The 21,175-nt window shown below is 46.3% G+C and overlaps 2 protein-coding genes across 3 annotated transcripts in view; one reads left to right on the top strand and one right to left on the bottom strand.

Moving 5' to 3' along the window:
- On the bottom strand, positions 1 to 20,950 carry Wfdc3 (WAP four-disulfide core domain 3). The gene is made up of 7 exons (XM_045157071.1): positions 20,832 to 20,950; positions 15,719 to 15,807; positions 14,565 to 14,696; positions 12,066 to 12,212; positions 3,705 to 3,836; positions 591 to 776; positions 1 to 122 (listed from the first exon to the last, which is right to left on the bottom strand). The coding sequence occupies exons 1-7, from the start codon at positions 20,948 to 20,950 to the stop codon at positions 1 to 3; spliced, it is 927 nt and encodes a 308-aa protein (XP_045013006.1).
- Dnttip1 (deoxynucleotidyltransferase terminal interacting protein 1) overlaps positions 20,926 to 21,175 on the top strand; it is a 23,753-nt gene continuing 23,503 nt past the window's right edge. For both annotated transcript variants that reach the window (XM_045156677.1, XM_045156678.1), the window contains exon 1: positions 20,926 to 21,053. In XM_045156677.1, coding sequence (XP_045012612.1) covers positions 20,949 to 21,053 — 105 coding nt within the window. In that variant the 5' untranslated portion in view covers positions 20,926 to 20,948. The remainder of the gene's footprint in view (positions 21,054 to 21,175) is intronic.

Here is a 21,175-nt window from a genome sequence, read left to right on the forward strand (position 1 = left end):
TCACGCCAGAGCTGCCCTGGGCTCCAGGCAGCCATAGGAAGAGCAGCCCTGGCGGCTGCGTGGCGCTGTCACTGGCCCCACGACAGCGCCCTCTGCTGGCTGCCAGGACGAGCTTCCTGCATCTGCAGACAGATCAGGACCTCTAGGGCGCTGGGGCCTCTGCAAGAACAAAAGTCTGGTCACAACGATGCCCTTCTGGCTCCAGCTGCCCTGCTCTTAACTACCGTTGGCTCCTTCACCCACCCTTCCTCCAGCCCTCAATGCCCACATATCACCAGCATTCCCCCACCCTCTGTGGCTTCACTAACAATGGCATTGCCTGACTGCCGTGTTCTAAGTGTTGTCCCCACTCTGTCACATCCACCTAATCTCTGGGGTGCGCATCAAATCCCGTCCCCTGCCCCCCCCCAGAGAGACCTCTTCCCGGATAGCCACATCCACTCTGAGCACCTATAATCCCATAGTGTCCGCATGAGGACCTCCCTGTGAATACGATCTTTCTAGCTAGACTAGAAGACCCCTTTCCTTGCACACAGCAGCCAAGTCTGCTAACTTGCAGATGGTCGCGGATGACAACGGTGGATACTCACCTGATTCAGAACCAGACGTGAAGGTCCCGTTGGGGCCCGCGGTCGGCTTGGGTGGCAGGAGCAGTGGGACACAGAAGCGGCCGCAGCCTGACTTGCAGCACTTCTCCCCTGCTTGACAGGTCTCATCCGTCACGCAGCCCACGATACACAGGCCCACCAGCACAGTGGGGCAGCTACCGCCCCGGCCTGCGGGAAACCCAGCCCGCTGAAGACACAGCTGCATGCTTCCCAAGCTCCCTTCAGAACTTGGCCACGGGGGTGCCCCGGGAGAGCGCATCCCTGTCCTGTAACTAGTTCTAGCTGAGAAACAAGGAAGCCCGAGGATCCGAGGCCCTACAGACACCCAAAGCCCTCTGAGCCATGGGATTTCAAATGGTATCCAAAAGGGAGTCTCCCCACCCGTAAATGGTGGCACCCCCCTTAATCGCAGCACTCAGGAGGCAGAGGTAGGAGGATTGCTGTGAGTTCGAGGCCAACCTGGAACTACAAAATGGATGCCAGGTCAGCCAGGCTAGACTGAGACCTTACCTCAAAAAAATAACAAAAACAGGGCTGGAGGGATGGCTTAGCGGTTGAGGTGTTTGCCTGCAAAGCCAAAGGGCCCTGGTTCCATTCCCCAGGACCCACTTTAGGCAGATGTATAAGGGGGCCCAAGCGTCTGGAGTTCACGCTCTCGCTCTCTCTCTCTCTCTCTCTCTCTCTCTCTCTCTCTCTTTCTCTCTCCCCCCCTCTTTCTCTGTCAAATAAATAAATAAATAATTTAAAAATAACAATAACAAAACAAACAAAAAGACAAAAGGGAGTTGCCTAGAGGTAATTCAGAGGTTGGTAGCTCTGCAGGTCTTCACATCACTCGTTTGCTACCCTAGACAAGGCTTTGGGACCCTGCTTTGGCCTCCTGTGTCGCTCTGTATCTGCCTCCTCTCATCAAACCTTATTACACAAGTAGGCCCTGGTGTGTCGTGGTTTGACTTAAAACTTTTCAACTTTTATTAAATATTTTTATTTATGTGTTTGAGAGAAAGAGTGAGTATAGGCATGCCAAGGCCTCTTGCAACTGTAAATAAACTCCAGATGCATGTGCCGCTTTGTGCATCTGGATTTATATGGGTCCTGGGAAATTTAACTCAGGCTGGTGGACTTTATAAACAAGTGCCTTTAGCCCATGAGCCATCTCTCCTGCCCAAATTTTTCAACTTTTCGACAGCTTGAGTGATAAGCATTCACTAGAAATGGTACGTTGACTGCTCAGTTTTGATCTTTTCCCAGGCTGGCACTATTCAGTAGGATATTTGCTTGCAAAGCTGGGTGGCAGCAGCAAGCCACAGTCCCCAGTCAGCCACAGGATCACAGAGCTACACAGCTGAGACTGTAAGATGTCCTACATGTTCCTACAGGGCTTAGGAGGCTGGCAGTATTAAATATACTTTTTCTTTTTTTTTTTTTTTTTTTTGAGGCAGGGTCTCCCTAGCCCAGACTGACCTGGAACCCATTCTGTAGTCCAGGCTAGAATCAAACTCACAGCAATCCCCCGACATCAACCTCCTGTGTGCTGGAATTAAAGGGGTGAGCCATCACCCCCCACAAAATGCACTTTCACTTTACAGTGGGTTTCTCAGGTATGACCTCATTAAATACACTGAGAAGTATTTGTAATGACTCATTTAGCAGTCTGTCTTCCCTGACAGGCCATATAAAGTCTACCCCCAAGAGCACTGAGCATCGCCTAGGAAAGAATATAAGGAGACCAAGAGTCTGAGAATGTAGCTCAGTTGACAGAGTGCTTGTCTAGCTGCACAAAGCCCAGGGTTCAATCCCCAGTACTGCATAAACTGAGCATGGTGGTGCTCACCTATAATTCCAGTACCTGGGAAGTAGAAACAGGAAGGGATCGGGAGTTCAAGGTCATCCTCAGCTACATAACAAGTTTGAGGCCAACCTGGGATAAATGAGACCCTGACTCAAAATAAGAAAGCACTAAAAATAAATAAATAAAGACTAAGACTAGGGACTGGAGAAATGACTCCACGGTTAAAGGCACTTGCTTTTAAAGCCTGATGGCCTGGGTTTGATTCCCCAGTACTCACATAAAGCCAGATGCACAAAGTGGTGCATGCATCTGAGGTTCATTTGCAGTGGCAGGAAGCCCTGGAGTGCCCATTCTTGTTCTCCCCACCCCCTCTCTCAACTTGCAAATAAATAAATATTTCTTTTAAAAGTCTTTTAAAAGGACTGGACAGATGGCTTAGCAATTAAGGCGCTTGCCTGCAAAGCAAAAAGACCCAGGTTTGATTCCCCAGGACCCATGTAACCCAGGTGCACAAGGTAACACATGAGTCTGGAGTTCATTTGCAATGGCTGGATGCCCTGGTGCACCCATTCTCTCTCTCTCTCTCTATCTCTATCTCTCTATCTCTATCTCTCTCTCAAAATATGTATATATATATATTTATATAGCCAGGCGTGGTGGTGCATGCCTATAATTCCAGCACTCAGGAGGCAGAGGTAGGAGGATCACTGTGAGTTTGAGGCCAGCCTGAGACTACATAGTCAATTCCAGGTCAGCCTGGCTACAGTGAGACCCTACCTTGAAAAACCAAAAAGAAAAATAAATGTACATATATATATATAATTTTTTAAGTCTTAAAAACTAGTGATCCTGACCAACTTCCTCAGGCACAAAAACAGGAGGCTTGCTGGGTGTGGTGGTGCATGTCTTTAAACCTAACACTCAGGAGGCTGAGGTAGGAGTACCACCATGAGTTCAAGGCCAGCCTGGGCTAGATGTAAGACCCTGCTTCAATAAATAAATAAATTATTAGAAGGAGAGAGGCCATTATTTACCCACAATTACAAAGCCTCTATGCAGAACAAAGACCAGTGGCTGCCAGGCCAGCACCCAGCCTTGGGGCTCTTCCTGCACTGTGGACCTCTGGCTCTTTTCTTGCAGCAGGAGCCCTCCGGGGCCAAGGAGTAAGGTTTGCCTCGTGCTGGGGGCCAGGAGAATGGGAAGGATGACAGCTGGTCCCACCCAGGAAAATGGCCGCATTCCCCCAAGTTGACTCTCGGACCCCAGGACTCACTTGTGGATCTTTCCCCAGAGGGCCAACATACCTCCCTTAATGTCTCCCCGGCAGGCGTGGCCACAGCCCGTGCTGCAGCATTTCTGACCCTGGGGACAAGATGTGTCCTTGTCACACAGCTCCTCACACGGAAGAGGGTCAGCAGGACACTCACCACCAAACTCTGTCACAGAATCAATCAAAGCAGTGAGACACGTTAAGTGCTAAAGCTCAAACATGAAATTCATTTTTCAGTGTATCCCATTTGTAAGTCAAAATAGTCTTTAAGTGTTTATTGTGTGTGCGTGTGTGTGTGTGTGTGTGTGTGTGTGTGTGTAAATGTCAGGGCCTCTTGCCTCTGCAAATGAACTCCAGATGCTCACACCACATTTTGAGTCTTACTTACATGGGCTACTTGGGAATTGAACCCTGAGGCAGCAGGCTTTGTAAGCAAGTGCCTCTAATTACTGAGAAATCTTCTCAGCCCCCTTAAAACACATTTTTTAGATATTTTTATGTGTGAACAGGAAGGGAGAGAGAGAATGGTTGCACCAGGGCCTCTTGCCACTGCAAGAGAACTCCAGACACATGTATCAGTTTGTGTATCTGACTATATGTGGGTATTGGAAATTAAACCTGAGCAAGCAGTTTTACCAGCATCTCTAACTGCTGAACCATCTCTTTAGCCCCCAAATATATTTTTAATATACATAATATATATAACACATATGTACAATTCATCCTGCTATTTCATGTTCTTCCTATTCTTTTTTGTCTTCATTGTTTGTTATATTTTCTAATATTTTTATTTACTTATTTGCAAGCAGAGAACCCTTCTCCCATCAACGACGAAGAATCACACATCAAGATGTATAAGGTTAGAATGTTCTATTGTTGAGAATCCCATCTCTATTGTGGACAGTAGAGGGTTATTTCATACTAAAAGTGTGGTAATTTGCAGTGTGAAATGTAGTCACGGGCAACAGCTTGCAGGAATAACCTGCAAGGTTGATTGACTCCACTTGTGGGAGACATACAACTAGATGTTAAAGAGACTTGTGAACCATTTAAAGTTACACTGGCATTCCTTTACTCTTTTCTTTTTAAATGCTGCCCATAAACTACCACACTGGTTTTGGCACTCGTGGTTTGAAAGCCACTGTGCAGCTTTAACCCTCTGTGGCAGACATACTACTTGTCCACTTTGCATGCACTCTCCTTCTTTTTTACTGTGCCGGGCTGGTCCTCGATCAACTACACCTCCTGGGGCTCATGTCTCAGTGAAGTCCTCTTCCATGAGGACTCTGGACTTCATATAACTTACACATTAGTAAGCATGATATAGGCAGAGGCTTACTAAGCTCTTGCACATTGGGGCAGGGATTTCTGGAAAACTCCCTCTTAGAAACCAGCCATCACACTGCAAAACAACATGAGCTAAGAATATGGTGTGATGAGCTCCTCCCCCATGCACAAACACTGTGAAGGAAGGCCTCCCCAAGCTGGGCATTATAGGTTCAGGCAAATAATTCCAGCACTCAGGAAGCTGAGGTAGGAGGGTCACTGCTGAGTTCCAGTCCAACCTGGGCTACAGAGTGAGTTCCTAAAAAGAAAGGCCTCCATGCAGATTTTATATATATATATGATCTCCCAACTAAAAATGTCCAGGCCCAGATGGATTCATTGGTGAATTTTACCAGAACTTCATGGAAGAACTAACACCAAGCTTCTCAAGCTTTCCCATAAAACAGAAAAGGAAGGAATACTACTGAACTCCTTCTATGAAGCCAGCATCACCCTGATACCAAAACCAGACAAAGACAAGACAAAAAAAAAAAATCAAATTACAGACCAATCTCCCTCATAACATAGATGCAAAAATTCTGAGCAAAATATTGACAAACAGAATACAAGAACATATCAGAAAGATTATTCACCCTGACCAAATAGGCTTTATCCCAGAGATGCAGGGATGGTTCAACATATGCAAATCAATAAATGCAATACTATATGTGTGTGTATGTGTATACTATGTATATACTATATATATATATATATCTCCACTATATATAGGCTGAAGGACAAAAATCGCATGATTCTCTCAATAGATACAGAAAAGGCATTCGACAAAATCCAACATCCTTTCATGGTAAAAGTTCTACAGAAACTGGGAATAGAAGGAACATAAAAAGGCTATGACAAACCTACAGCCAACATAATACTAAACAGGGAAAAACTTGAAGCTTTTCCACTAAATTCAGGAACAAGACAAGGATGTCCACTGTCCCCACTTTTATTTAATATAGTACTAGAAGTCTTAGCCATAGCAGTCAGGCAAGATATACTCATAAAAGGGATGCAAATTGGAAAGGAAGAGATCAAATTATCATTATTTTCTGATGATATGATTCTATACATAAAGGACCCTAAAAACTCTACCAGCAAACTGTTAGAGCTGATAAACACTTTTAGCAACATAGCAGGATACAAAATAAATACACAGAAATCAGTAGCCTTCCTATATAGTAACAACAAACATGTGGGTGATGAAATCAGGGAATCTCTCCCATTCGCAATTGGCTCAAAATAAATAAATAAATAAATAAATAAATAAATAAGATACCTTGGAATAAACCTAACCAAGGAAGTGAAGAATCTCTGCAATGAGAACTTTAAAACAGTCAAGCAAGAAAATGCAGAAGGCACTAGGAAATAGAAAGACATCCCTTGTTCTTGGATTGGAAGAATCAATATTGTGAAAATGACAACCTTACCAAAAGCAATCTACACATTTAATACAATCCCCATTAAAATTCCAATGGTAGCCAGGCGTGGTAGTGTATGTCTTTAATCCCAGCACTCAGGAGGCAGAGTTCAGTAGTATTCCTTCCTTTTCTGTTTTATGGAAAAGCTTGAGAAGCTTGGTGTTAGTTCTTCCATGAAGTTCTGGTAAAATTCACCAGTGAATCCATCTGGGCCTGGACATTTTTAGTTGGGAAATCATATATATATATAATCTGCATGGAGGCCTTTCTTTTTAGGAGCTCACTCTATAGCCCAGGTTGGAGGATAACCATGAGTTCAAGGCCACCCTGAGACTACATAGTGAATTCCACATCAGCCTGAGCTAGAGTGAGACCCTACCTCGAAAAAAAAAAAAATCCAATGGCATTCTGGCATTTATGGAAATAGAAAAAAAAAAAAAAAAACAATTCTAAAATTCACTTGTTAGCACACAAAGTCTCAAATAGCCAAAACAATTTTGAGCAACAAAAATAAGGCTGGTGGGGCTGGAGAGATGGCTTAGCAGTTAAGCACTTGCCTGTGAAACCTAAGGACCCCAGTTCAAGGTTCAATTCCCCAGGACCCATGTTAGCCAGATGCACAAGGGGGTGCACGCATCTGGAGTTTGCAGTGGCTGGAGGCCCTGGCATGCCCATTCTTTCTCTCTATCTGCCTCTTTCTCTCTCTGTATCTGTCACTTCTCAAATAAATGAATAAAAATAAACAAAAAAAATTTAAATAAGGCTGGTGGTATCACCATACCCAATTTTAAGCTATATTACAAGCCATATTAACCAAAACAGCATGGTACTGGCACAAAGACAGACACATAGATCAATGGAACAGAATAGAGGACCCAGATGTGGTACATTTACACAGTGAAGTTCTATTCAGCAGTAAAGAAAACTGAAATTATGAAATTTTTAGGGAAATGGATGGATCTGGAAAGTATTGTACTAAGTAAGGTAACCAGGCTCAGGAAGCCAAACGTTGCATGTTCTCTCTCATATATGAATCCTAGCTACAAATGTTTAGACTTGTGTGCGAGCTAGAACCAAAAATCAGTGGCAAAGGCCAGTGAGCTAGAAAAAGGCTATAAGGGAGGAAGGAAAGGGAAGAACGTAAAGAAATGGTATTGTATATATGTAAGTAGAAGAACAAATTACAAGGAATGGAATGGCCTAAAGGAGGCAAGGGGAAATGATTGAGTAAAAGAAGCGGGGAGGGTCAATGAAGGTTCAGATATTCTGAATAAGATATATGAATGCCTACTTTCTGGAATAATGGCACATCCAGAAGTGATAGATTGTTACTAGAAAATTTTCACTTCCAGGGATGGGATACCTTCCAGTGAGTTGTTGGCCAAGGAGGTCCCTGTTGCCTCCAAAGCATTACAGGCTACTGCCAAGGCCCTTGGTTTCCCACCAGAAACAGATGGTAAGACCCTATTGCTAAAGATTTCATATACCTGGGAAGCAAGGTTACTGAGAAATCAAGCTGGGGCTGAGCTGTAAACCTCCTCCCTTTACACCAGCCAACTGAAAGCTGGAAAACTCTGTACTGCATGCAGCCCTATGGGATACAGAAGTCATCAGTAGTGAAAACAGTGGACACTGGAAGCCTCAAGTTTTGCCAGACAGGCCAAATGACCGAACGGGTATAATAGTGGCATGTCTGTTCTGGGGGAAACCAGCTGCTGTCTAATTGGATGCAAGGCCTGCTCTATGAGTGGGAATACATGCCTGGTACTGAAAATCTAATCAAAAGCCTATGGTAGGGGAGGTCATGAGCCTTAGGGGTATAAAGCCTGCTCTTGTCTGGCTAAATGTATATAGTATGCTCACGAAATTGCCCTGTAAGCACTACACTTAATTTACCTCAATATCCATGACTTCACAGTGCCTAGCAATACCTTCACAAGACCCTCATAAGAGGAGGAAAAGATAATGATATCAAAATAAAAGAGAGACTAATGGAGAGGGGGAGGGGATATGATAGATAGTGGAATTGTGAAGGGGAAAATGAGGGAAGGGAGAGGAGGAAATTATCATGGCTTATTGTCTGTAAATATAGAAGTTGTCAATTTTATATATATATATATACATTTAAAAAAGCAAGGGGCTGGAGAGACAGCTTAGCAGTTCAGTCACTTGCCTGCAAAACCGAAGGATCCAGGTTCAACTCCCCAGAACCCATGTAAGCCAGATGCACAGGGGGCACACACATCTGGAGTTTGTTTGCAGTGGTTGGAGGCCCTGGGGCACCTATTCATTCTCTCTCTCTTCCTGCCTATTTCTGTATCTCTCTCTTTCTCTCTCTCTCTCAATAAATAAATATAAATAAAATATTTTAAAAAGAAAGGCCTCCATGGACATTTCAGCTCTGCTCACCCTCCCCACTGGGCTCCCAGGAAGACACGTAAGTGATTGCCACTACACCATGTGGTACACAGACGGTCCAGCCTATGCTCACGTTACAGCAAGAGATATGTGAAAGATTTCGTGTTTGTGTGTATGGATGTGTCTGTGTGGGGTATGTATGGTATGGTATATGCTGTGTGGTATATACATGTGTATATAGATGCATGTGCATGTGTGGAGGCCGGAGGACTTTGGGTACCCTTCTCTATTGCTCCTCTGTGTGTGTGTGTGTGTGTGTGTGTGTGTGTGTGTATATATATATATATATATATATATATATATATATATATATATAAAATATGTATGTGTATATATACATATATATATATATATAATTTATTTATTTGATAGAGAGAGATGATGGGCTCATCAGGGCGTCCAGCCACTGCAAACAAACTCCAGACGCATGTGCCTCCTTGTGCATCTGGCTCATGTGGGTCCTGGGGAATCAAACCAGGGTCCTTTGGCTTTGCAGGCAAATGCCTTAACTGCTAAGCCATCTTCTCCAGCCCACTCCCAGCATTTTATGTGGGTTCTGGGGAGTCAAACTACAGGCAGGGTGCTCTTAACCACTAAGCAATCCATCTGCCCAGCCCCAGTGAAAAACTTAATACAAAACCTGGTTTGTTCTGAGAGACAATTAGTCCAGCCAAAATGATTCACTTCCCCCATATACTCTTGCAACTCAAGGCAAAAACAAACTAAGACATAAACTTGGGAAATTTATGCTCCTGATACAAACTGTCACCTCCTTCTTTCTGCTTCCAACAATAAAGCAGATTTCCTGGAAGCAGGAGGCAGCTGGCAGGATAGCATCAAGGACCAGCAAAGCGGGAGAGAGAAACAGCAGTCTGGGTAGTACCGCCACATCACCACACCAGCCCTGGCCCCGGCTTCAGGAGTCCTTGTAATGTGAGGACAATGAACCCCGATTTAGCTAACTTTCTGCTGTGAGCAGACAGACACATTCCAGACGTGCTGTCTTCATCATCTCTGTGAAGATAACGAAGTGCAGAGAAGAGAACAGGGCTTCCCCAGACCTGAAGGATGAGTCAGCCACTAAGCAGGACAAAGCTCAGCCTCTTGATTGAACAACTGGTTGCTGCTGCGTCATCCTGAAAACACACATGCAACTCACCAGGTCCTAGGGAGTGGGCACACCCAGAAAAGACCTCATCCAAGCCAACTCACCGTGACTCAACTGTCTCGGTGTTTATTTCTAGATCTTTAAATGGGGAGAGAGGTGACAAGCAAATAAAGATTTTGCAGAAACCCAAAGCAGACCTCACCTAGTGCCTCTGCATGGCGACAGGGAGGTATGATTGCATATGGCTGGCTCCAGGAAGTCTGCCAAGATGGAAAAAGCAAGTGTCAGACTCCAAGGAAAACACATACAAGCTAAACAGCTGAGGCATAACAACCTCGCTTCCTGGGATGTTCCTGCACAGGCCCTAGTTCAGATATTCTATGTCACTGTGTGCTCATGTCAAAACTATGTGCCATGGCTTTTAATTTGGAAATGTGGTCATTATATAGCCACTCAATGCACTGCCTCATCTGAGATGCATTAAACACAGAACAAAAGCCTTTTACTCTGTAGTTGAGATGAGTGAATAGAGAAATCTCTCTGGGGGGGGTGGAATTCCTTCCAATAAGTTGTTAGCCAGGGAGGCCCCTGATGCCTCCAAAACATTACAGGCTATTGCCAAGAGTCTTGGTTCCCACTAGAATTAGATGGTAAAAGCCCACTGCTGAAGATTCCACATGCTTGGGCTGTGGGTCACTGAGAAATCAAGCAGTAGCTGAACTGGAAGCCTCCTCCTTGTTGACTAGCTGTCAGGATGCTAGAAAGAGCCATGCACCATGCAGCCTTTGGGGGTAGAAAAGTCACCAATGGTCTTAACCAGCAATGGACCCTGCAAGCTTTATGGCTATACAGACAGGCTAAACGTAACAACTGCTACAATGATGACATGTCTGTTTTGGGTAAACCAAATGCTCTCTGATTGAATTTGAGATACGATCCATGGGAGGAAATTCATGCCTGGTACTGAAAACCTCGTCAAAAGCCTACGGCTGAGGAGGTCATAAGCCCTAAGAGGGAAATGACTGCTGTTGTCTGGCTAAATGCACATATTATGTCCTCCAAACTGTCCTCTAAATATTTATGTTCTAGCCTGCCTGCCCAGCTCCAAAGGAAAAGGCACTCCTATTGGGGATGGCCAGGGACAATAGCAGTTCACAAAGGTACCAGGCCTGAGTGTCAGCCTTCCCCTCAACCCCCGCAATTCAGCTTCAGCTTGAAACACTGAGAAGATTGTGCCAGGCCCTATAAGCTTGCAGAATGACCCACTGCAACAGATTCCCAGGCTTTGGTTCCAGAATGGGTCTTGAGAGTCCTGGCAAAAACTACAATGTTCTATTCTCTCTTATGGGCAGTCTGCCCAAAATAACTATCTAAGCCAGGCACAGATATCCCCAGTGGGTACTGGGAAGGGCCCACTCCCAGGAGACTTGGCTGGGAGGAAAAAGGTTGTCATGTGCTCAGAAAGGGAGTGATCAGTGAATGGGTGATTAGCACACCTCTCCCTCCCTCCCTCCCTCTCCCTCTCTCTCTCTCTCCCTCCCTCTCCCTCTCTCTCTCTCTCTCTCTCTCTCTCTCTCTGTGTGTGTGTGTGTGTGTGTGTGTGTGTGTCTGTCTGTCTGTCTGTCTGTCTGTCTCTTTCTCTAATAAATAAAAATATTTTCTGGGCTGGAGAGATGGCTTAGCAGTTAAGGCACTTGCTTAGGACCCATGTTCGATCTCTCTCTCCAGATACCACATAAGCCAGATGCACAAAGATGACCCAAGTGCAAGGTCACACATGCACACTAGGTGGTGCAAGTGTCTGGAGTTCAGTTTCAGTGGCTGAGGCCCTGGCTTGCAATTCTCTCTCTCTCTCTCTAGAGAGAGAGAGAGAGGGATTCTATTTTGCTCTTTTGCAGGTTCTTGAGTAAGATGTTAACAGAGAGTATCCCAGCTGACAATGGGAACTGAGAATTAGCCGACAGCTTTCTAATCTGCTTACAAAGAAGGTTCAGTGGCCTTGCCCTCTGGCATCTGCCTCTACCTAGCAAAGCCTCATCCTGCAGATCATCACAGCCTGTGTGCCCTTGTGTACTTCTTTTCAAGTTCTCAGCATGTAGGGGTACGGGGATAAGGATCTTACCTGGCTTCTGTTTGGAGACTGGGACTGCACAGCTCTTGTTGCAGCCAGACGTGCAGCATTTCTCTACACCTGGACATGTCTCATCCGAAGTACACGTTTGCAAACAGGATGGCTTCTGAACAACCTTGGGACAATTCCCTTTCCTCCCTGTTTCAAAAGCAGAGAGTGCAGCAGGTAATCGTGCCCAGTGATCCTCTCAGGCACAGAACAGAGAAAATCAGAGTGAGGAAGCCCTGTACATCATCTAGGCCTCTCGTCCCTGGTGCTAAAACAGATACCAACAATAGCATCAGTGAACATTGCCATAACCTTTATTGCTATCTACTTTTGCCAGAGACACCCCACATGACCCTCACAATTACCCCTATTGTATAGATGAGGAAACGGGCTAAATGTATAAAATCTGAGCTAGAGACTTAGCTCAGTAATACAGCACTTACCTGCATGCACAAGACCCTGGAGTCAATCCCTACTACTGAAGAGAAAGAAAAGATCTAACATGGGGATTCATTCTCTCAGTGATAGAATTATGCAAGGCACTGGGTCAGTCCCTAGTACCACTTAAAAATAAGTATATAGGGCTGGAGAGATGGCTCAGCAGCTAAGGCACTTGCCTGCAAAGCCTAATGACCTGGGTTCAATTCCCCAGAGCCCACCTAAAACCAGAGGCACAAAGTGGTGAATACGTCTGGAGTTTGTTTGCAGCAGCAAAAGGCCCTGGTGCGCCCATCCCTCCCCCACTTGCAAATAAATAAATAAAACATTTAAAAATAGATAAATAAAAACCTTGATCCAGGGGGTGGTGGCAAATGTCTGTAATCCCAGCACTTGGGGAGATAAGAAGGGAGGATTATAGGTTCAAGGCAATTCTGGGCAATATAGCAAGACCCTATCCAAAAAAAGGGGGGGGGCGTCTTGAGAGATGGCTTAGCAGTTAACGTGTTTGCCTGCAAAGCCAAAGGATCCTGGTTTGAGTCTCCAGGACCCACATAAGCCAGATGCACAAGGGGCACATGCATCTGGAGTTTGTTTGCAATGACCGGAGGCCCTGGTGTGCCCATTCTCTCTCTGCTTGCTTCTCTCTCTGAATAAATAAGTATTTTAAAAAAAATGGAGGTGGCTAGGGCTGGAGAGATGGCTTAGCAGTTAAGCACTTTCCTGTGAAGCCTAAGGACCCCAGTTTGATTCTCCAGGACCCACATTAGCCAGATGCACAGGGGGAGGGCACACACATCTGGAGTTGGTTTGCAGTGGCTGGAGGCCCTGGCGGGCCCATGCTCTCTATCTGCCTCTTTGTCTGTCACTTTCAAATAAATAAATAAAAATAAACAAAAAAAAATAAAATATGGAGGGGGCTAGAGATTTGGCTTGGCAGTTACTTGCCTGTGAAGCCTAAGGTCCCAGGTTCAATCCCCCAGTACCCACATAAATCCAGATGCACAAGGTGGTTAATTTGCAGTGGATGAAGGCCCTGATGCACCCAGCCTCTCTTTCTCTCTATCTGCCTGCCTCTCTCTCTCTCTCTCTCTCTCTCTCATAAATAATTAAAATAAAATAAACTTTAAAATGGCATGGGACTCATGCAGTTAAATGACTCAGCAGTTAAATGTTCTTGCTTGCAAAGCATGCTGGCCTGGGTTCAATTTGCCAGTACCAATGTAAAGCCAGATATGCAAAGTGGAACAGGCATCTTGAGTTTGTTTGCAGCAGCAAGAGGCCCTGGTACACCCATACATTCCCACTCTACTCCTCTTCCTCCCTCTCTCTTTTCCTCCCTCTCTCTTTCTTTCTCTCTCTAGAAATATTTTTTCAAAAGCCAAGCTTGCCAGACATGGTGGCACACATCTTTAATCCCAGCACTCAGGAGGCAGAGGTAGGAGTATTGCTGTGAGTTTCAGGTCAGCCTGAGACTACATAGTGAATTCCAGGTCAGCCTAGGCTAGAGTGAGACCCTGCCTTGAAAAACAAAACAAATAAAAATTAAAAAACAGGAGCTGGAGAGATGGCTTATTGGTTAAGGCATTTGCTTGCAAACCCAAAGGACCCAGTTTCATTTCCCCACGACCCACATAAGCCAGATGCACAAGGGGGCGCACGCATCTGGCGTTCATTTGCAGCAGCTGGAGGCCCTGGCACGCCCATTCTTTCTCTCTCTCTCTCTCTGCCTCTTTCTCTCTCTGTCTGTCTCTCTCAAATAAATAAATGAACAAAACTTTTAAAAAAGAAATATTCAGTGCCTATTGCAATATGAAGAACATCTGTTGTTCTAATGAACAAAGAGCCTTGAAAAGAAATGATGCCAGTATAAGAAAGGGATAGGTACTTTTTAAAAAAGTAAAATATGTTTGAAAAAAACAAAAGAAGAAACTCCAAAGGGGGGAAGAAGAGGTGCCGAAGGCAAGCTTAATTTCAAGAGCCAATCCAGGAGAGAGGAAGCTTTCTGGTAATATCCACCCAAGAGACAAGCTCACTGGGGTTTTGCCCATCACGCCAGCATACCCTTGGGAAGGTCTCCTTGGCAGGCCCGTCCACAGCTGGTGTTGCAGCACTTCTGCCCAGCAGGACACGATTCATCGTCATGGCACAGCTCTCTGCAGGGCTTCTTATCAGGGGGGCATTGTCCCTCTTTCACTGCAAAATATATGACAGGAGCTGAGGAGATGGCTCAGTGGGTAATGTGTTTGCTGATCCCCAGAAACCATGTAAAATGCCAAGCAAGGTTGCATCCAACTTTAATCCCAGTGCTGGTGAGAGACAGACTGGGAATCTCTGGGGTTCACTGGCTGGCTAGAGTAGCCTAATGAGGGAGCTACAGGTCCAGCGAGAGACCCCGTCTCAGAGAAGGTGGAGAGCACTGAGGAAGATTCCTGACATGCACCTGTGGCCTTCACAAACGTGCACACACACATTCATAAATGCATACATACATACATGCCAACAAAATGATACCATATAGGAAGTGGCAGCAATTGGTCTGGTCTCAAGAGATGGGGAATGAAGGCGAAATGTGCCTCAAGGATCAGAGTATCTCCATGAATTTCTTTCTTTTTTTTTTATATTTTATTTACTTATTTGAGAGAGAGCAAGAGAGAGACAGAGAGGGAGGCAGAAAGAGAATGGGCATGCCAGGACCTCTAGCCATTGCAAACAAACTCCAGACGCAGGCACCACCTTGTATATCTCACTTAAATGGGTATTGTGGAATCGAACCTGGGTCCCTTAGGCTTTGCAGGCAAGCGCCGTCACTGCTGAGCCATCTCTCCAGCCTTTTCCATGAATTTCTATCCACAACACCCCTGCAACTACCTTCTCCTCCTGCCACACAACTACCAGCACCCACCCACTGCTTAGAGCCAGGTGTGCTGCCTAGACAGAGGAGAGAGAGAGCGCGCAGGGCAGGGTAATCCTGTTTTCATTTAATGAGCTTTAGAGAATAGCTGGACCTCTAGTAGGTCCTACCTGCTTGTGCACAGAGGACAAGGAAAGCCAAGACAACTTAGCCTGGCTGTCCTGACAACCTATTCATCCAGCCCTTCCGGCAGAGTCAGCCATCTCCCCAACGAGAAACCTTGCTTTGGGAGGAGGCAAAGGATGAGTTCTCCTTTGGACACTTTCCATTGCTGTTATCCAAGGATCCAAAAATGATAGCTCACCATGCTGTCCTGCAGCTACCCAGAATGCCAGGGACCCAAGAGCCAGAAGTGCTTTCAGGAGGAAGAGGCAGCTTAACATCCTGATGATGCTGAGAGATGAGATGAGAGCTCAGTTCAGGCCAGAGGTGGACACCTGGCCAGCCCCAAGTATCAACTAAGGAAAGGGCAGGACTAGAGCATTGCCCTTAACCCAAAGGTGTTTCTTATGCAATAATACCCAAGGATGTCTTCTGCAAGCAAGGAGTGATTGGTTGCTGTGTGTGGGAAAATTCCTGGCACTTCCAAATGGCACATGTGATGGGAGGGACCAACTCTGCAGCGCAAAATACACACGACACCCTGGACAGTGACAAAGAGCCTACTGGGAAGCTGGAGACATGGGGGAATCGCTGCTGGATACGTGGGAAGAGAAATGTAAGGGGCTTTGGAAGAATTTGGCTGCAGTCAAAATGATTAGAGAGGGTTGGAGAGATGGCTTAGTTAAGGCATTTGCCTGCAAAGCCTAAACACCCAGGTTTGATTCCCTACTAGTACCCACATAAGTCAGATATACAAGGTGGTGTATGCATCTGTTCATTTGCAGTGCCTAGAGGCCCTGGCACAGCCATCCTCCCTCGTTCTCGTTCTCTCTCTCTCTTTCTCTCTCTTGCTCGCTCTCTCTCCCTCTGTAGTAAATATGCTATTTTTTTTTAAATGATTAAAGCTGGGTGAGGTGGTGCACATCTTTAGTCCCAGCACTCAGGAGGCAGAGGTAAGAGGATCACCGTGAGTTTGAGACCACAGTGAGATTGTATAGTGAATTAATTACAGGTCATCCTGGGCTACAATGAGACCCCACCTTGAGAAGAAAAATGAGCCAAGCATGGTGGTGCACACCTTTAATCCCAGCATGCAGAAGGCAAAGGTAAGAGAATCATATGAGTTCAAGGCTACCCTGAGACTACAGAGTGAATTCCAAGTCAGCCTAGGCTAGAGCAAGACCCTACCTTGGAAAACACACACACATACAAAATAACATTTGGGTTTCTTCAAAACCAATCCAAGTGCAGGAAAACTTGTATGTTGGTCTATTTAGACTACACCATTGTTGGACCCAAAAAATTAAGAATAAGTGATAGGCTAGAGAAATGGCTTAGAGGTTGAGGCGCTTGCCTGCAAAGCCTAAGGACTCAGGTTCAATTCTCTAGTACCCATGTAAGCCAGATGCACAAGATCTGGAGTTTGTTTGTAGTGGCTTGGAGGTCCTGGTGCACCCATTCTCATTCTCTCTCTCCCTCTCTAGCTAGCTAGCTATCTCTATCTCTCTCCCCACTCTCAATAAATAATAAAGAAAATAATGAGTGGTAATTCTGGGCATGGTGGTGGACACCTTCAATCTCAACACTTGGGAGGCAGAGGTAGGAGGATCGCCATGAGTTCAAGGCCAGCTTGGAACTGCAGAGTGAGTTTCAGGTCAGCCTGGGCTAAAGTGAGACCCTACCTTAAAAAATTGACAAAATTCAAGAGCAGTTACTATGGTTCAAATAACATGTAGTCTTGTCCATGTATACCTTTCTCTCTCCTTCCTCTATTGCTTTTTCTTTATCTATGTTGTTCATGCCTTTGGTCAGTTGTGATCCCACGGTATTAACGGGTACTGCTGAGCCCTATAAAGGGGAGTTGATAGCCAAGGTGCATGATAAAAGTCTCCTCCATAAATTCAGAACCAAGTCTAGTGGTGCCTGCTTGTGATTTACAGTATGTAGGAGGCAGAAGGAGATTGGGCTGCAAGTCCAAGACCAGCCTAGTGAGTTCAAGGCCACCCTGGGACTACATAGCTAATCTTGTCTCTTGATTATATCTATAAACAATGTCAATCAAGGTGTGGTGGTGCATGCCTTTAGTGGAAGGCTAAGGTAGAAGGATCCCCATGAGTTTGAGGCCAGCCTAGAGCTCCAGAATGGGTTCAAGGTCAACCTGGACTAGAGTAAGACCCTGCCTCGAAAATAAAACCATATATATAGTGGTTGGTTATATAGCTCCAAAGTGTTCAGTGGAAGTTACCCTTGTTATGAGGTTGATGTCAGAGCATGGAGATAATTAGTATTTTCTAATTAGGTAATGGGTGTTTTGTTCACATTATTTTAATCCACACAATGATCTTACAGAAAGAATTGATTCAGAGAACCTGAGGGGGGAAAAAAGTTCACAAATGGTGGCTGCTGAAAAATCCTATATAAAAATATTTTTAATATTTTATTTTAATTTATTTTATTGAATAAGGCATAGAGAGAAAAAGTAGACAGGCCAGGTCTTTAGCCACTGCAAATCAACTCCAGATGCATGCATCACCATGTGTATCTGGCTTATGGGGGTACTAGGGAATCAAATCTGGGTCCTTAGGTTTTTCAGGCATGTACCTTAACTGCTAAGCCATTTCTCCAGCCCTTATTTTTATTTATGTGTATATGTGTGTGTGCATACACACACACACACACACACACACACACAGCATCTCTTGCCAACGCAAATGCATAGCAGATGCTTGCACCACTTTTTGCATCTGGCTTTACATGGATACTGGGTAAATGAACCTGGGCCAACAGGCTTTGCAAGCCAGTGCCTTTAAACTACTGAACCACTTTCCAAGTCCTTGTATCATAGGTTTAATTGCTTTACATGAATTAACTTAATCTTTACTATCAACCAGGTACTATTGTTCCCATTGTATAGCTGGTGAGGCTGAACATGTTGGTGCATGTCTTTAATCCCAGCACTCAGGAGGCAGAGGTAGAAGGATCACCATGAATTTGAGGCCAGCCTGAGACCACATAGTGAATTCCAGGTCAGCTTGTGCTAGAGTGAGACCCTACCTCAAAAAAAAAAAAAAAATAGTAGTTTATAGCTGGTAAGACCAAGACACAAAAGTTTAAGAAATGTTGAGCTTAAATGTAGCTCAGTTGGTTCAAGTCCTTGCCTAGCATACATGAGCCCTGGGGTTCAATCCCCCGCACCATGTAAACCAGGCCTGGTGGAGCACACCTGCAATCCCAGCACTCAGGAGGTGGAGCCAGAGGATCTGTAGCTCAAGGTCATCCTAGCGCCATAGCAAGTTTGAGGCTAGCCTGTTATATATGAGATGCTGGAAAGAATCAGAAAGGAAGGGACAAAAGGGAAAGAGGAACAAAAGAAGGGAGGAAGAGAGAGCAGGAGGGAGGGAGGGAAGAAAAATCAAGGTCATGCAAGTAGAAAAATACAGGACACATGATCCAATTCCACAGCTGGCGTTCTTAGCCCTGGACTTTGACAGGATCTAGCTAGACAGTCCACAATGGCCTCAAATTTACAAGCTTCCTCAGTGCTGGGATTAAAGATGTGCAACACCACACCTGGCCACAGCCATACCACCTCACCTTAGATGCAAAAACTCATGCATCCAAACTCACAGCGATCCTCCTACTTCGGAGATTAAATAAACTCAGGGTGCGTGTGCACCCTGTGCATCTGGCTTTACATGGGTACTGGGGAGTCAAACTTGGGTCCTTAGGCTTTGCTGGCAGTGCCTTAACTACTAATCCATCTCTCCAGCCCCTAAAACTCTTGTACTTTAAAAGTACCTGATTATTGTGACCTGATAACTTTCTCTACTCCCAATAGATAATTCCAGTTCTACTCAGGGACACCTTACCTCTGAGACAGACCTAAAGGGACCTCAGGATGCCACATTTATTAAGTCTCTCATGCCCAGCCCAGCCTAGAATCGCCCACCTGGAGGAAGAAAGCCAAATTGCCTGCAACAGGGGAAGTGCACAAGCCAAGACAACCCAACCTTCCTTCTGATGCCTTCAGACATAAAAGATAGCCCCCAAGGTCAAAGCCTGAGGAGACCCTGTGGGTGTTTGAGACGGCACACAACAGCTCTTCCTTTGTGAGGTTTCCTTGTCCTTGCATAAGACCAGCTCCAATCCTGCAGGCTTGTGCACCGTATATTAGAAGCTGCAGCTTTCCCAGCTGTGAAGATGGCTCAGTGGTTATAGGATCTTGCTTGCAAAGCCTGCCGCCCAGGGTTCAATTCCCTAGCACGCACATACAACTAGATGCAAAAGTGGTGCATATGTCTGGTATTCAGTTGCAGGCAAAGAGACCCTGGTGCCCACGTACAGATGCAAAAAAGGAAAGAAGAGAACAGATATGGAAAAAGGAAGAGGAGGAGGGAGAAGAAGGAGGAAGGAAAGAGAAGGGAGGAGGAAGAGAAAGGGAGAAGGAGGGAGAAAAGAGGGACAGAGAAGGAAGAGAGGAAGGAGGGAAGAGGAAAAAGGAGAGCTGGAGAGATGGCTTAGCAGTTAAGGTGCTTGCCTGTGAAGCCTAAGGAACCAAGTTCGATTCCCCAGGACCCACGTAAGCCAGATGCACAAGGTAGTGCATGCCTCTGGAGGTCCTTGCAACAGCTACAAGCCCTGGCACGCCCATTCTCTTATCTGTCTGTCTGTCTCTCTCTCTCTCCCTCCCTTCCTCAAAGAAATAAAATGATTTTTTAAGAAAACAAAACAGGAAAAGCCGGGCGTGGGTGCCTCACGCCTTTAATCCCAGCACTCGGGAAGCAAAGGTAGGAGGATCGCCGTGAGTTCGAAGCCACCCTGAAACTCCATAATGAATTCCAGGTCAGCCCGGGCTAGAGTGAGACCCCACCTCGAAAAATAAAAGTAAAAATATTAAAGAGAGAGAGAGAAAGAGAGAAAGAAAGAAAAAGAAGAAAAGAAAACAGGAGAAGGCAGGAGGCAAGAAAAGAGGAGGAAGGAGAAAAGAGGGGGATGACAAAGGAGAAGGGGGTGGGGAGAAGCGGTGGAGGAAAAGGAGAAAAACAAACAGCAGCTGCGGTTTTCCAAGACAGAAAAGCAGGCACCGGGGTTTTGAAGCCCTGGGGTCGGCAAGCTCAGCCCAGGGCCTCAGGCCCTGCTGCCCCGTAGCCCGCACTGGTCCGCAGGCCTCGGCCCTGGACGCAGTGTCCCCGCGGCACCCACCCCGCGTCCCAAGACGCCGCCCGCCGGGGCCCAGGAATCAAATCGCCCGACCCCGCTAAGCTTTAAGGAGACAAAGATTCAAGGCGGCCGTTCAGTCCCCATGGAAACCCCACAGCCCTCCCCCGTTCCGCTTCCGGCCCGGCGCGCGGCGCGCGGTTGTGACGTCACGCGCCACTTCCGGTGGCCGAGTTGAGTTGAAGTTGCCCTGGTCGGGGGGCGGTGGTGGCGCCATGGGAGCCACTGGAGACGCGGAGCAGCCGCGGGGGCCCGGCGGGGCCGAGCGCGGCAGCGTGGAGCTGGGCGATGCGGGCGCAGCAGGGCAGCTGGTCCTCACGGTGAGGACGCCCGGGGACCAGGAGGCCCGGGGCTCGGGCCGGACGGGACCGCGGGCTCCCGGGACCCTGGCCCGCGGGCGAAGAGAACGCGGCGGCTGGTGCCGGCGGGGGGGGCGGGGTGG

The sequence above is a fragment of the Jaculus jaculus genome, chromosome 8 (genome assembly GCF_020740685.1).
Source record: "Jaculus jaculus isolate mJacJac1 chromosome 8, mJacJac1.mat.Y.cur, whole genome shotgun sequence".
NCBI lineage: Eukaryota > Metazoa > Chordata > Mammalia > Rodentia > Dipodidae > Jaculus > Jaculus jaculus.

Excerpts from the sequence above, each read along its gene's own strand:
- Wfdc3 (XM_045157071.1), bottom strand. The coding sequence starts at position 20,950 with ATGGCGCCACCACCGCCCCCCGACCAGGGCAACTTCAACTCAACTCGG. Across the intron at positions 15,808-20,831 it reads AAGCGGAACGGGGGAGGGCT|CATCATCAGGATGTTAAGCT; the intron begins GTGGGGTTTCCA and ends CTCATCTCTCAG. Across the intron at positions 14,697-15,718 it reads GGTAGCTGCAGGACAGCATG|TGAAAGAGGGACAATGCCCC; the intron begins GTGAGCTATCAT and ends TATATTTTGCAG.